Genomic DNA, 14270 nt, shown 5'->3' with positions numbered 1-14270 from the left:
AAGAGCAGTAATTGTCTATAATTGTTACATTGTTACACCAGTTCTCGTGTACGTAGATGCAGAGCCCCCCTCCTCTGCTCTTACCGGAGTCTTTAGTTCTGTCCCAGCGTTAGCTGCATGCTAACGTAACGTATATACATGCATATATATACATACATGCATACATGCATGCGATCATTCTTGTCTCCAGGAGTCCAGAATCCCTCTGGTTCAAGTCTGTACCGGCTCATATAAGCCCGGTCCAGCCCTCGGGGAGTGGTTCTGTTATGGAACTGTGAGAGCCGATCTGCAGCTGCAGCTCTGAGCCTCTAACAAAGACTTACAGTTCAATCAATGCAGCCGGTGCCGCCAGGCTCTGACAGAAACGGACCACTGAGCTGTTTCCAACCCCAACTGTGCAGACGCTGTGTGAGCTCCACTGACCCCGTTTGACAGAACTTTATTCCTTTTTGTGATTTTTACAACAGTACAGGGATTGCATCATCTTCACCTTCATCCTAGTCTTCCTCAACGCTGCTGCTGTTCAGGATTGATGAAAACACTCATCCTCACATCTTCTGTCCAATGGTTCTCTGTGACGTTAGATAGTCACATCACTGTGGTCCAATCATATGCCCCCCCTGTACAGAGGCACACCCATCGCCCCTCCACCTAATTCTGCAACGTCATGGTGCTCACTCTTGATGCAGTTGTCATGGAGATGGAGGAGCGCTCAGCATCCACCGGTGGCAGTGTTACCATGGAGACCTTCACCACAGCAGCAACCTCTGAATCGGGCGAGTCTGCTCAGCGAGCCGGCGGATCTGCCCCCCAGGAAAGAAACCACCGGATTCTGATTGTGATCGGAGAGATTTATACTGAGGATCACCTGGAAAAGTCCAGGAGAGAGATTGAACGAGGTAAGATCCATCGATTTTCACAAAAACCTGTTTGTTCAACTGCAGGGTTCAGGTCTGAGCTCCAGGATTCAGGTTTGAGCTGCAGGATTCAGGTTTGAGCTGTAGGGTTCTGGTCTGAGCTTCAGGATTATGATCTGAGCTGCAGGATTATGATCTCAGCTCCAGGATTCAGGTCTGAGCTAGATTGTTCAGGTCTGAGCAGCAGCATTCAAGTCTGAGCTACAGAATTCAGATCTCAGCTGCAGGATTCAGGTCTGATTCAACTCTGAGTTGTAGCTCACTGTTCTGCTGCTTCATGGTGTCTCGATTGTCACATTGATAAATCTTCTTCAGGTCTCCATTTTTATTTTTATTTTTTTTTTAGTTATATTTTTGACAGGGAATATCAACTTTTACATCATTGTTACATTGTTTCCAAGTTACACATCATTTTACATCAAATATATTTTCAGTCAGTAAATCAGAATGCGTGTTTTTGATCATTTTGTACTCTTCCCCTCTTTTTTATATGAACAGAAAAAAACAAAACAAAAACAGAGCAGCTGTCAATCACACTCTTATCCAAAAAGGATGAATCAATAAAATAAACCCACATTATCTGTTATCTTGTAATAGAGAAGTATTTTTTTTCTTGTTAGAATTAAAGAAGGTCAGGTCTAAGAGGTCCAATATATTTGACCCATTTTGCCCACCATCTCAAACCTTTATCTGTTTGCATCTTTATTGCAAAAGTCAGTCTTTCCATAACATAAATATCATGTATTGTTTTATGCCAATCATCTACTGTTGGAGCATCAGGTTGTAACCACTTTCTTGTCAAGGCCTTCTTCCCTCCCACCAGCAATATTCTCATTAAATATTGGTCTGCTGCAGACTGCATGTGTTGTGTTACTGTTCCCAGGTATAGAGCTAAGGCATTAAAGGGAAAGTTTTCTTGAAATGTCATCTCCAAACATTTATGGATTTCTTGCCAAAAAGATATGAGTACAGGACAATCCCAGAATATATGGTAGTGGTTGGCTTCAGATGAGCCACATAACCTCCAACAGCTTGTACCAACACCTTGATGCCTCAGGTCTCCATTCTTATTGTTAATTGACAGTTCTGTTGTTTGTGTTTGGAACCAGCTCTGCGGTCCTGGAGGGTTGATGTTCTGGACCTGAACAAGGAGTTGCAGCTCTTCAAGAGGAGACACACCGCCCAGTTCTCGGAGGTCAGAGGTCAGTCTGAGCTCCTGCTGGATGGAGTGGAAGCTGCTGCCCTCACTGCAGCGGTGCTCCTGTCTCTCGGACTCCTTTTGTTTCTTAGATCAAAGATCAAACTGCTGCTACTCTGCTGTCGTGGACGCCTCAGTCCTGAACTCTGGGATCATTTCTGCAGGTCCTGAATTGTTTTAGAAACCACATATTCTGTGTATCTGAGGCTCTTTGCTGAAAGACGGTTCAAGTAAAGAAGTCAGTGTAGCCAGAAAACCTTTAACCCTTGTGCTATCCTAGGCACTTCAACATTGGGAGTTGGGTCATCTAGACCCACTAGACAGTGCTCTGAACCTTTTTTCTTCAATGATTTGTGATCTTCACTGGTGTCCATGGATTACATGAAATCTTTCCACCTTTATCCACCTTTGTCATGGTAGGAATAACACGTCAAAGTAAGGGTGGGGTCACAGGATAGCACAAGGGTTAATGAGGAAGCGGTCTCCAATTTTCTAAAGAATTTTGAACACCATTAAAAGATTAGCTCTTATTTCAAGTGTAAAAATCATGTATACAATGACTTAAAAAAGCTAGTAATGACAAAGCTGCTGAGGTAAATACTTATTTAAATGTAAATAAATGAAGGACGAAATGATTTGTTTCAAAGATCAAGTGAAAAAGATTCTAAAGCTGAAAATGGGTGAAGTTTTCAGTCTTTTAAAGGATTAATGTACTAACGGGATAAAATATTTACAATTCATCTTCAATCAGCATGAAATAGCTTCATGTTTGTAAAACAAGAAAGTGATTTTAAAAAAAAAAGTCGGAGATATGCATCTACTGAAGGTTTTTTCATCGCAAAACTACGGTGGCCCTGAGGAGCAAATCACATCAACAAACCACTTGTCAGGAGTCAGAGCTCTGTGTCCCCCTCTGGTCACTGGCAGGAACCGTCTCCAGAGTTCAAAGTGCACTTCATCTCCCAGCAACCCACAATTTCTGGATGTCACACACCGAACTTTCATTTTCAGTTCCTCACATGACACTTAGGCACTGTACTGAGCCACACTCAGTGCGAAGTGTTGTTTGTGCCACTCTGCCTTCATTATATCCTGACTTGATCTTCTGATTTCCTGACCCTGTGTCTGACTCGGTTTGCCTGCACCGACCCTCGCCTGGATCCCGTCTAGCCCGTCTCTCCTCTGATCGACTCCTACCTGCCTGACCCCTATTTAGCTTTGGGGACTTTCAGCCGAGCTAATAAACCTGCTGCATTTGGATCCAGCCGTCTGCCTGTTTTGTGACACCACTCAATGCAGAAACATATTAAAGATCACAACCACTGTAGGAGCTAAAGGCCTAGAAACTATTTAACTAAGTTCTAGCTCCTTTGATACACTGAGATGTGCGACGCCAGAGTTGATTGACGCGCCAAGCGGGTTGTCGTTTCCTTATACGACGAAGAAAAATGAGTCTTTTACTCCGATCAACTTTGCATTACTTTGTTTCTTTTATTAATTTACACTACTGAACGGATTGGACTACTCTTTTGCTTCATTTCCCGCACAAGCGGTCAAAAACCATTTCTCCATCTGGCTCATGCACACCTGTGTGTGGTCAGATCATCAACCAATTTATAATTGACAACAAAACATGAAAACAGCGACACCCACAGGACATGTTTCTCAATAGGGCTCCTACAACCACAATTTAAAAAGGAAAAAAAAAGTAAGCAATATTAAAATTTAGAAAATTTATTTAAAATTCCGAAAAACCAAAACACAATTCCAACAAAATGAATCAAAAATAAAACGCAAACATTATCGAACACAAAAGTAGTTTCCAGAAATCAAAGGGAAAAGTTAAAAACTGAAACAAATAAAAAAAAACAGAAAAAGGTGGGTGGGTATTATGGGATATCACTGATTGGATGATGCGGTTTCCTCAGTTTTTTGAACAGGAACTTATTTTAGTATGGCGATGTGTTTTAAAGCTTCTGGCCACGCCCACTTTAAAAGTTCAGCGATAATTCAATCAAGTCCATACCATAATTCAGGTAAAACAACCTCCTGCTTTTCCTCAAGCGTCTTCATCCAATCAGAATGCATAATACCTACATAGTTTCCGGTTTCTTATTCTGTTTCCCTTTTAACATTTGATCTTGATTTCTGGAAATTCGTTTTTTTTCATGTTTTTTACGTTTTGGTTCATGGAATTTTGTTTGTATTTCTAAAATGTAATATTTTTTATTATCTGTTTTCTTTTTCATTGTCATTCTGATCTTTAAAATGCTTTTCTGTCAAATAATGTATGGATGTGGTTGGCACTTCAAGGCCACCGTACTTACCGCTAATCTTCACATTTGGAATTGAAGGTCAGAGGCATTCGTCACAAGCTTTGGTCGTCCACAGTGTGAACATCTCTCCAGGTGATACCACATCCACCTGGAGATCCACCTCCACAGCTCTCATAACTCATGTGCTGCTTGCTCCTGACCTTTGGGACTTTCCCCTCACGGGTCTCTGGGAGATGCTTAATCCACAAGAGGCCCCTCCCCTCATGTCATCATGCACTCTCACTGTGTGTATTGATTGTGAACAGAGAAGGCTTTGTTTACAGGGATCTGGACTAAGCTGAAGTATAGAAATTCACATTTGCTTAGTTTGCTATGCCTTTGTGTCTTTGCTTTAAAAATACGGTTAAGATTTACTGTTCAAGATCTACAAATGACCTTAAAGTCCCACTTTGATCATCTTTTAATCCAGTTTCCAAGTGTTCCCAGTGGTCTTTTCTTTAGGATTCTGCTGTTTTTAGGCAAAATTTAAAAAAAACTGTGTCTTTCTTGGACAGTTTCTGCAGAAATTCACCTCTGAGTTGTGGGCAGGACAGAGTTACCCCCCAACCCCTCTTCCCGTCCTTATAGTTGACTTTCTACCACTAGCTTACAGCCCCTCAAACTCCCAATTTAACATTAGCGGTGCAACAAAAATGGTGAGCAATATCAGATCTATGCAGTCGCACAGTTCTGATATTCTTCCAACAGCATTTTTAATCTGCTTTACCCTGATTTGAATAGAGAAATACTCAGAAATGCAGTTTTGAGCCTAGTTTTCTTTTTTTATGTCCTCCTTTTTCACAAAAATGCTACAAGATTTTGTTAAAAACACTAAAAAGACCATTTTCATCAGAGTGGGTCTTTAAACATTCATCACATCCTTAAACTGGGAGTGTAGAAGAAGAAGGGGCTGGGTGTCATTTCAAATTCAGCGGGCATCATCGATGGAAGCATTAGCTTCCCGCATCCAAACGCCTCCTAAGCCGCTGACACAGCAGCTCGGAGCAGCGGAGGGGATGAGGGTCAGTAATCCGACTCCTGCACCTAAAAGCAGCTGAAAAACAACAGATTATTAAAAGGGAACAAGGCTTTTATGAGCTGCAGCACACAGATGTGTGAGAGAGCGATCGTCGAGAAAACAAAAATGTTCATGAAAAACCCCTACAAACAAACGTGAAGCTGAAGTGCGGATTCGATGAAATGTCAGCCTGAAACTGATGTGCTGACTGTCCTTCAGACAAAAAGGTCATAGAAGCACAAATCCCAAAGACCATGTGACCTGCCAGCCACGGAGCCCATGCGTTTATGTGGCAGAGACTGGGGTGTGTGTGTGTGTGTGTGTGTGTGTGGGGTCAGAACAAGTGCAGGCCTGGAATAGTTGAGACATTCTTGGAGGTGGGGGTTCGTATGAAAGTATGGGGGTGGCGCTCTGAGGAAGAATGCTGAGGAAGAAGATGGAGATGAAGGTGTGGCATTAACACAAACAACTGCAGGCAGATCTTTCTTATTAAAATTAAAATAATAAAAATACAAACTCCTTCAGTCCAGCTTTAGCTCAACACCACTTGTTGTGACTTTTTTCTATTCAGTTTCATCCTTTAAGGTTTACTTCATACTTTTCACTGACTGCAAAAAACCATAACGTACAAGTTAAAAAGATCAAATAAAAGAATGTTTAACAGGCTTCGGCGTTCATGGATGATAGGGTTCCCTCATTTACCATAATAGTTACATTCTACAAAAAAAAACCCATGGGTGAAATCCGGTACTCAACTTTACTGATTGCAATAATTCTAGCTGTTTTAAGGCTGTCAATGCCCTACTTTATGCATTATCCACTTTTCCCAGACAGACACGAACATTTCCACACTTTTCTCTCTTGTTTTAAGTCCCACTCCGATCATCTTTTGATCCATTTTTAAAATGGTGGTGGTCTTCTAATTCTCATGATGCTGTTTTTGGGACAAATCTAAAAACCGGTGTTGTTTTCTAGGACATAGTTTCTGCAGAGCGGCAGGAGTTCATCAGAACTTCACCTCTGAGTTGTGGGCGGGACTGTTGGCGGGACTGTTGGCTCATTTCCCATCATCCTTTTGTTTCCATTTTCTCCTGCTAGCTTACAGCCCTTCACAACCCCAACCCAACGTTAGCCCTCCAAATGGAAGCAATGTTGTAGCTATCCAGTTGCACAGTTCTGATCCAGATTCCAGCTCAGACGAGGAAAACAAAGACGTTCGTGGATCTTTTTGTCTGCAGGTGGATGATCGGAATGAAGCAGAGCAGGGAGCTTGTGCCCCCCCCCCATCTCAGTTGCTGCATCACAAACATGAGCTTTTTCAAAACCCAGGTTTTTATTTGCTCCTGATCCATCACAATTTGAATAAAAAACCCTTTTATATATGCCCTCCTTCATGAGAGAAATGCTACAAGAACTTTTTAAAACACAAAAAACACCATTTTCATTGGAATGGGTCTTTGAATTCTCAAAGTTCAAACCTTCCTAGAAAAATAAGTCCAGTTTTATAGAATGACAACAAAGGTACGATCAAGATCAAAGATTCATGGCTAACTGAATGCATGAAACTTTTCATGGTCCCTTTCTACGCCTTTGGGGTACCAAATGGCTTTACAATGAAAATAAAATAAAAGAACATTTTAAATTGAAATGAGGTAGACTGAACACATTCTGGACAGGAGATCAACTGAAACGCTCTACAGCCAATCAGCATTCAGAACACAATGCACTGTTAAAAAAATTATATATATACATTTTGCACACAAAACCAAATCTGCGAAACATTGAGACTGTGAGAGGGTTGTAGAGGACAGAATGTAATTTCTTTGCACAGCTCCTAGTTTACTTTATGGTTTTGCATGTTTTGGCTTTTTTATTTTGTTAATTATTGACAAATTAGTGAAAGCTGCTCACCTGCACTCGTGGCGAGGGAGAGAGGACAGTTTGGGCAGTATATTTCTGTTGGCGGCTGTTTTTTGATACTTTCACAGCACTTTCTCGCCTATGCTTTCTCTTGAGTCACCTTTTCTGTGCTTTGTTAATCAAAGTAAACTTATTATTTTCTGTCTTGCCTGGATAACCTCTTTACCTGGACGAGGTGTGCTCAGCTGAGCAGAAAAGCATGAAGGGTATGGATGGAAAGAAAATGTCATCAGCACTGGAAGCTTAAAGCTGCCCCCCGTAGAAGAAGGCAGGACAATCAGGCAATGACCACAGGGGGAGCATGTGTTTTAGAAGTGATGGCATGCAGAGCATGGTGAGATATAAGTCTGGTCACACAACCACTACATACATTTTACGCATTTTCCAGGTATGGTATTTCGGTCTTTCGTGACGCCTGATAAACATAATTCAGACGTTTTTCTTGCGTTTGTCATTCGTCGATGTGCACAGATGTCCGTCCAGGGTTTCGTCTGGCAGGTTTTTAAGTGAATTTGATTTTGCGCTGTTCAACATTTTTGGTCAGCTGAGGTTTACGCAGTTTATGCACATTTTACATAGTTTATGCACAATTATGGTTTATATTGTACACAATCGTGTGTGATTTTTTTAAAGATGCGTATGCAAATTTGTGGCTTTCCACGATCGCTCCACGAATGTCCACGTCTGTCTAACAGACTCTTCATGTATGTACCACAGATTTGTAACTTTTATATCACAGAAAAAGCGCACATATCCTGTTTAAATTGTGTAATTGATGCGCAAATTTTGGGCCATATTTGGCTTTTATGTTGGTTTACGTGTTCTCTGTGTGCTTCTTTGTACTTCTTTTGTGGTTTTGAAGGCAGTTCGTTTGTGATACCTCTGCGAAAATTTCATCTAAAGACCACAACTTTTCTCCCTTTTTCCACGTATATTCACATATGACCAATTTTATGTGACACGCCTTTAGCTGAACCTCTGTCTGCCTGTTCCTCTGCAAGAATGAGGTTCAGCAGCATCTTCCACATGGAAAATGCAGCAGTTGTGAGTCTGAGAGAAGGGAATCAAATTGTAAACATGTAGATTGTGTTTTTTCACAGTCACAGCAGAAGAGATGATCATTTTCATGCAGATTTGAACCTGAACACAGATCTTCTCTGTCTTAGTTCTGGTCACAAAACACTTTTTTAAAGGTAAAAGTCAAAGCTTTTATCAGCTGCAAAATTTAGGAACATTCATCATTTAGATAACTTCTCTGTTCTGATGGAAGAAGAATGTTTTTTTTTTTCCTCTTATAAAAAAAAGCCTCACAAAGGTCAACCAGTTTAGTCTTAAAAAGTTGTTTTTGCTTCACATCGTGCATAAGAGGCGAAAAGGAACAGCCAAATGTTTGAGTTGGTGTCTGTTTTAGTCTATTGATGGTTCAAACCAGCAGATCTCAGACTATTTTCGTTTGGGTCAGCCCCACCCTGCAGCTGCTGCTGCAGTCACGGCGCTCAGAAGGGGCCCAGACTTTTGCTGCTTCTCGCTTAGCAGCTACTGGACCATCCTGCCTCACAACAACCACTGGCTCCTTTGGACTGTCTAGAAGGGCTAGGTGGTAACAAACATGATTGAAAGGGAAACAACAACACTAAAAGCCACCAGAAGCTACTTCACCAAAGCCAGGGTCCAGACAAATGCTCCACCTGGGACTAGTTGCTTCCCCATTTTCAAGTTAGACCGTTTCACACAGTCCTTCAAGGGAGGAGCGCAATCTAACTACAAGTACACCCTGTTAACCTTACTAGGAGAAGGTCCGAGTTTATTACCAAAATGATGCTTTTTCTGTGGGGTACGCAGGTGTGGTCCTAGTTTTTGGGTTGTCTGGGTCCGTGGAGGGGCATAGGGATCTTATCTTAGATGACCCCCCCCTTCCATTGACGTGTTCTCCCTACCATGACAAAGGTGGATAAAGGTGGAAAGATTTCATGTAATCCATGGACACCAGTGAAGATCACAAATCATTGAAGAAAAAAGGTTCAGCGCACTGTCTAGTGGGTCTAGATGACCCAACTCCCAATGTTAAAGTGCCTAGGATAGCACAAGGGTTACAAGAATGGTTACAGGTGTGTCTTGCAGTTCCCTTGAGGCTTGCAGGGAACGTACCATTGTCGTGCGTGTGATAAGTGTGTCGTAAAGTATTCAAAGGTCAAAGGGATAATGGAAGTTATGGCGTATGTTATGACGTACGGATGTGTCCATACGCCACACACTAGTCACTAGTGAGGTGAGCGCACTGGCCTCTTAATGACTGTGCACAAATGCTGTAGGCACGGAGTGCGGACGCCATATGTTGGTCCCCGTAGGACGCTCGTTGGATGTCCACACATTATCCGTTCTGATATACTTTGCTAACAGTCAGGTCGTTAGATAAGGGCCGCACTCTTATCACATGAACAGTGCTAACAGGCACCTTGCTCAGTCTATAGGATTTACCTACTTCCCCATTACTTACCTCTGTGTGTTGTGTAAGTATTCTCTTCATCCTGTCAATCACAGCATGCCCATACAAAAAAATGTGCATGAACATTTTCTCTACACATTTTTTTCTGAGCAATCCAAAACTTTGATATTTTGTGCGGACCACCTGTACACATTTGACCTTTTTTGGCCCGCAGGCAGCCTGTATCAACCCGTAAAAGCAGTGATGGTAAATGGCGTATACTTATGTAGCGCTTTTCTACCTACAAGGCCCAAAGCACTTTACAGTCACACACACATTCACACACTGATGATAAAGGCATGATTAGGGTTTAGTTCTGGTCTGCTATAGGTCTGGCCGGTACTGGTCTGATCTGAAGCTGTTTATAATGAAGGTTTTCATCTTTAGTAGTTGTAAAAGTTGACCTGAACTCTAGTTTGGACCATAAAAGAGATAGCTGGTCTTTCTGAGAACTCTGTTCAGAATGTGTTTTTTTCTGCTGAGGTGGGATTCTTTTTATTTCTTGTTTTCTTTAGAACTTTCATCACTTGCAGCTGTAATAAAAAGCTAGCTGGTTGGTTGGTTGGTTGACTCATCCCAGGACATTTCCAGTGTGAATGACGAGAACATCTAGCTTCTATCAGAAGCTGATCTCTACGGAGCCTGTGACCTGACATGGGTACAAAAATAATTAATTTGCTTCCACGAAACAATAATTGACGTGATAAGTCATTCATCAACACGGATGTGAGCAATACGTGAACTTACAGCAGATACCTTCATATTTCTGCTATTAAATAAGATAACTGGTTTAAAGCAATAATAAAATATATTTTGCCATTGCATCATTGACGCTTCCATTGTCTAGGTGATGGCTATAGACAGATAGACACAGAGCCGCTGTCTGTCTGCCGATCTCCGGCAGCAGAGCGAGATCCCCTAGTTTGATTCTTGTTTTTCTTTTTCCCCTCTTGAATTAATGTGGGTCACAGAGACACGGATGTATCTGCGGAAAGCGGCTTTTGCAGCAGGACGGAGAGCGTACCGGGATGTCAATGAACCCAGACATGGAGACGTGATTATCGATGCTTTTGTAGAGCTTTTTAAAGTAAATAAATCTCATCTCTAAACATCCTCTGTGTCTTCTATGCATTGTAATGAGACACGATACACACAGACAGAAATGTGAAGGTGTCTGCTGTAAATACTAGGATTGCTCACATCCCTGTTTATGGATGATTCATCACGTCAATTATTATTTCCTGGGAACGAATTCATTATTATTATTTTTTTTTACCCATGCCAGGTAACGGGCTCAAGTCCACACCTGTCACGCCTTCAGAAGCCCCGCTCCTTTAAATAATCACCATAGAGCTGTTGGATATGTGCGCACGTGCTGACAATATAAAGCCTGAACATGTCAATTCGGTTGGTAAATATACACACCGTTTTTCTTGTGTGTCGCGCACGCTGACGGCGCCGTGCGCGCGCGGGTGTTAGGCAGGCCGTTCCGTCATCCCTTCATCCTCCGGCCCCTCCCCCCTCTCCATCCTCACGGCTGAAGGACGGGGGCACCTCAGCCACAGCGCGCGCGGCACCGGTGTCTCACGGACACCCCCCCCCCTTCCCCGCGGATCAGGGGTGTAACTGGACTTGATGGTTTTCGTGGATCGGCGTGATCAAGAAGAGCCGACTTCAGCGTGCACGTGAGTACCACGCATCCCCTGACACGCACGCGGCCGGTTACTGTAAACCCGCACGTTACGTTCAGGGGCTGCAGGATTTCTGAATGTTGCTGGTGAGCTGGAATCTTCCGCCTATGTCTGAATTCACCACGTTAGAGTCCAGCAGAACCACCCGAATCACATTTCTGGAGAAACGACCAGCGGAACCGAATCAGCTCGAGCAGCGGCTCTGTCCACTGCCCCCCCCCCCCCCCCGACTCATTTATAAAATGCTTGAAATGTTTAAAAAAAAAAAACAATCAGGAAGAAGATGCTCAGACTGATGCTGATCAGATGATACTTTGACCTTATATGAAGCAGAGGTAAATGATCATCATGTGGAACTCTGTTTCAGTGGAATTGCTATTTTATTTTATTTTGTGATCTTTGTCTTCAACCGTGGGCTGATCCTGACATCAGAGTGGAGATCTGGACAGTGACGTCACCCTGACTGATCCTTCTGATTTTTCAGCGTTTGCCTCCTCCTCCTCCTCCTCCATGTGTTGTTCTGAAGGAGAAGGTGATGAGGTTGGTGCTGTGGATCTGGTCTCCCTGATCTGACCCCCTCTCACTCAGGGTGGGAGAGGCAGTGCTGAACTCAGCAGGGTGTGGACAGACAGCATGCTGAAAGCAGGTCTGAGAGAGTCGCAGCATTAAAGAAGAAAAGCTGTTCAGTGACCCCCCCCCACCACCACCACCACCACATGTCCAGGATCATAATTGTGTGTGTGGGAGGGGGGTCTAGTTATCAGGAAACCAAAGTTCAGATGGGACGAAGCTGTTCCCGGCCTGCAGAGGCAGGTGAACAGGAAAACCGGTGAACAGGTTTGGGTTGACGCTCTGAGCTTCTTCATAAACGTGATGCTCCAGAGATGTGGAGGAGCTGCTAAAGCTAAAGTTGTTAACCATCGGAGAAGACACTGATTATGTTTAGAGATCAGGTTTATTTCTTTGAGAGAGGTCCACAAAAACATCACGTCTCCATGTCTGGGTTCATGAGATCATTCAGAGAGTCCTGCAGGAGCTGCGTCTGAATGCCGCCGCTTTCAGCGCTGCTTCCGTCTCGGTGATCCAGTTTGGAGAATAGCAGCTTTTCTTATCCGTTTTGCCACACTTTGTTTGTAAAGTGTAGCAAAACGCAGCAAAGCTGCTTTTCTCCATTTTAGAATTTGCTAAAATCCGGTTTGTTGCGTAAAGGGTTGAAGAGTAACAATAGTTGAAACACTGAAGATAAACCTCAGGTGTGGTTGATCATGTCCTGTAAGTCCCTCAGTGAGTCGTCCTGGTTAGCAGAGGATGGTACATACACCGTGCTCAGAATGATGCACTGCAGTTCTTTGGGCAGGTAAAACGGCCTGCACTTGACTGTGATATCCCACATCATGAACAGGACTGTGATATCACTGTATTATTGGTGCTCCGGGACAGTTTAACGAAAATCATAGTTCCTCTACCACGAGATTTGCAGCTGTCCGTCGCGTTGCGGTCGGCTCAGTAAACAGCGTAGCTTTCCGGTGTTCTGGCTTCGTCTGGGGTTTGTGGTCTGAGCCACGTTTCACAGAAACACAGCACAGAGCAGTCCTGCATGTACATCTGCGCAGCCATCAGACTGTGAAGATCTTCCATCTTGTTTGTTAGAGACTTAATGTTGGTGAAAAGTATGACCAGGAAGGTTAACCGTCCGTTGCTAAACCCGACGACGGATCGATTACCCTTTACGGAGCCCATTGAGACTACTTGTTGTGAATTTGGGCTATATGAATAAAATTGAATTAAATTTGAATTGAATCCTTCGTGCTGCTCCTCCCCGTCGAACGCGCTTCCTGATCTGTCTCTGGGGGCTAAAAAATCCAGCGACTGAAACCTGGCCCGGTGTGTTTTCCGGGTGAAGAAGTAGCTCTGGGAAGGAGCGGACGTTGTCGATGTCAAAATGCCCTCTGTGGCTCTTCTTATCAGGGAGCCTCAAAACGTACAACACATGAGACTTGGTGTATCTCACATGAAACATCACTAAATACATTAGAAATACTAAAACACTACTATATATACTATAAAGCCTGACCCGGAGAGTGACGCTGTGTCCTACTGTACAGAGCGCCATCTTGTTCACAGATCAGATCAAAGGACTGGGGTTTTCATGAAGAAGATAACGTTTTAGTTTAACATTTTTAATAAATGTGACAAAGATAGGAACAGAAAAAGCTCAGCGTGGACGACAGTCATCCACTGACATTGAAATCTAAAACAGAGAAATAATATTTAAGGGTTTTTGAAGCAGCAATGGTCAATTGATGTTCCCACCCTTACCCATATGAGCTTTTGGTCATGAAGATGCTATTTTTATACTTTGGTCTTGATTCCCATTGTGGCTATGCACTCCCTTATCAATAGAATTAAGGAGTTCAGTCACCCAGAGGAAGTGGAACAGTGAGGTTGTGGGGAGCATAGGTGAGGAGGGTCGAGGACTTCTATTTAGGTCAATAGTCCAGGACAACAGTGTGGGACAGAGGTGAAGAGATGTGTGGAAGCAGGTTAGAACAAGAGGAAGAAGGTTTTAGGTGTGATGAATGACCATGTTGTTGGTTTAGAGACTCTGATGCAGAGACAGGAAGCAGAGCTGGAAGCAGCAGAGATGAAGAGGCTGAGGTTCTGTTTGGGAGAGACCAGGATGGATCAGGAATGAATCCATCAGAGGAACAGATGATGGTAGATGT

The 14270-nt window shown here is 43.1% G+C and overlaps 1 protein-coding gene across 2 annotated transcripts in view; it reads left to right on the top strand.

Annotated features, from left to right (window-relative positions):
- The first annotated feature begins 573 nt into the window (after positions 1-573).
- Positions 574-14270, top strand: part of map1a (microtubule associated protein 1A) — a 45676-nt gene continuing 31979 nt past the window's right edge. Inside the window, exons 1-2 of one of the 2 annotated variants that reach the window (XM_023951844.1) lie at positions 574-899; positions 2027-2119. In XM_023951844.1, coding sequence (XP_023807612.1) covers positions 668-899; positions 2027-2119 — 325 coding nt within the window. In that variant the 5' untranslated portion in view covers positions 574-667. Of the gene's footprint in view, positions 900-2026; positions 2120-11503; positions 11539-14270 lie in introns of those variants that run through there. The other variant, XM_023951845.1, reaches the window with a different exon arrangement.

The sequence above is a fragment of the Oryzias latipes genome, chromosome 3, assembly GCF_002234675.1.
Source record: "Oryzias latipes chromosome 3, ASM223467v1".
In the NCBI taxonomy this organism is placed as follows: domain Eukaryota; kingdom Metazoa; phylum Chordata; class Actinopteri; order Beloniformes; family Adrianichthyidae; genus Oryzias; species Oryzias latipes.
This window is presented reverse-complemented; position numbering and strand designations above follow the sequence as displayed.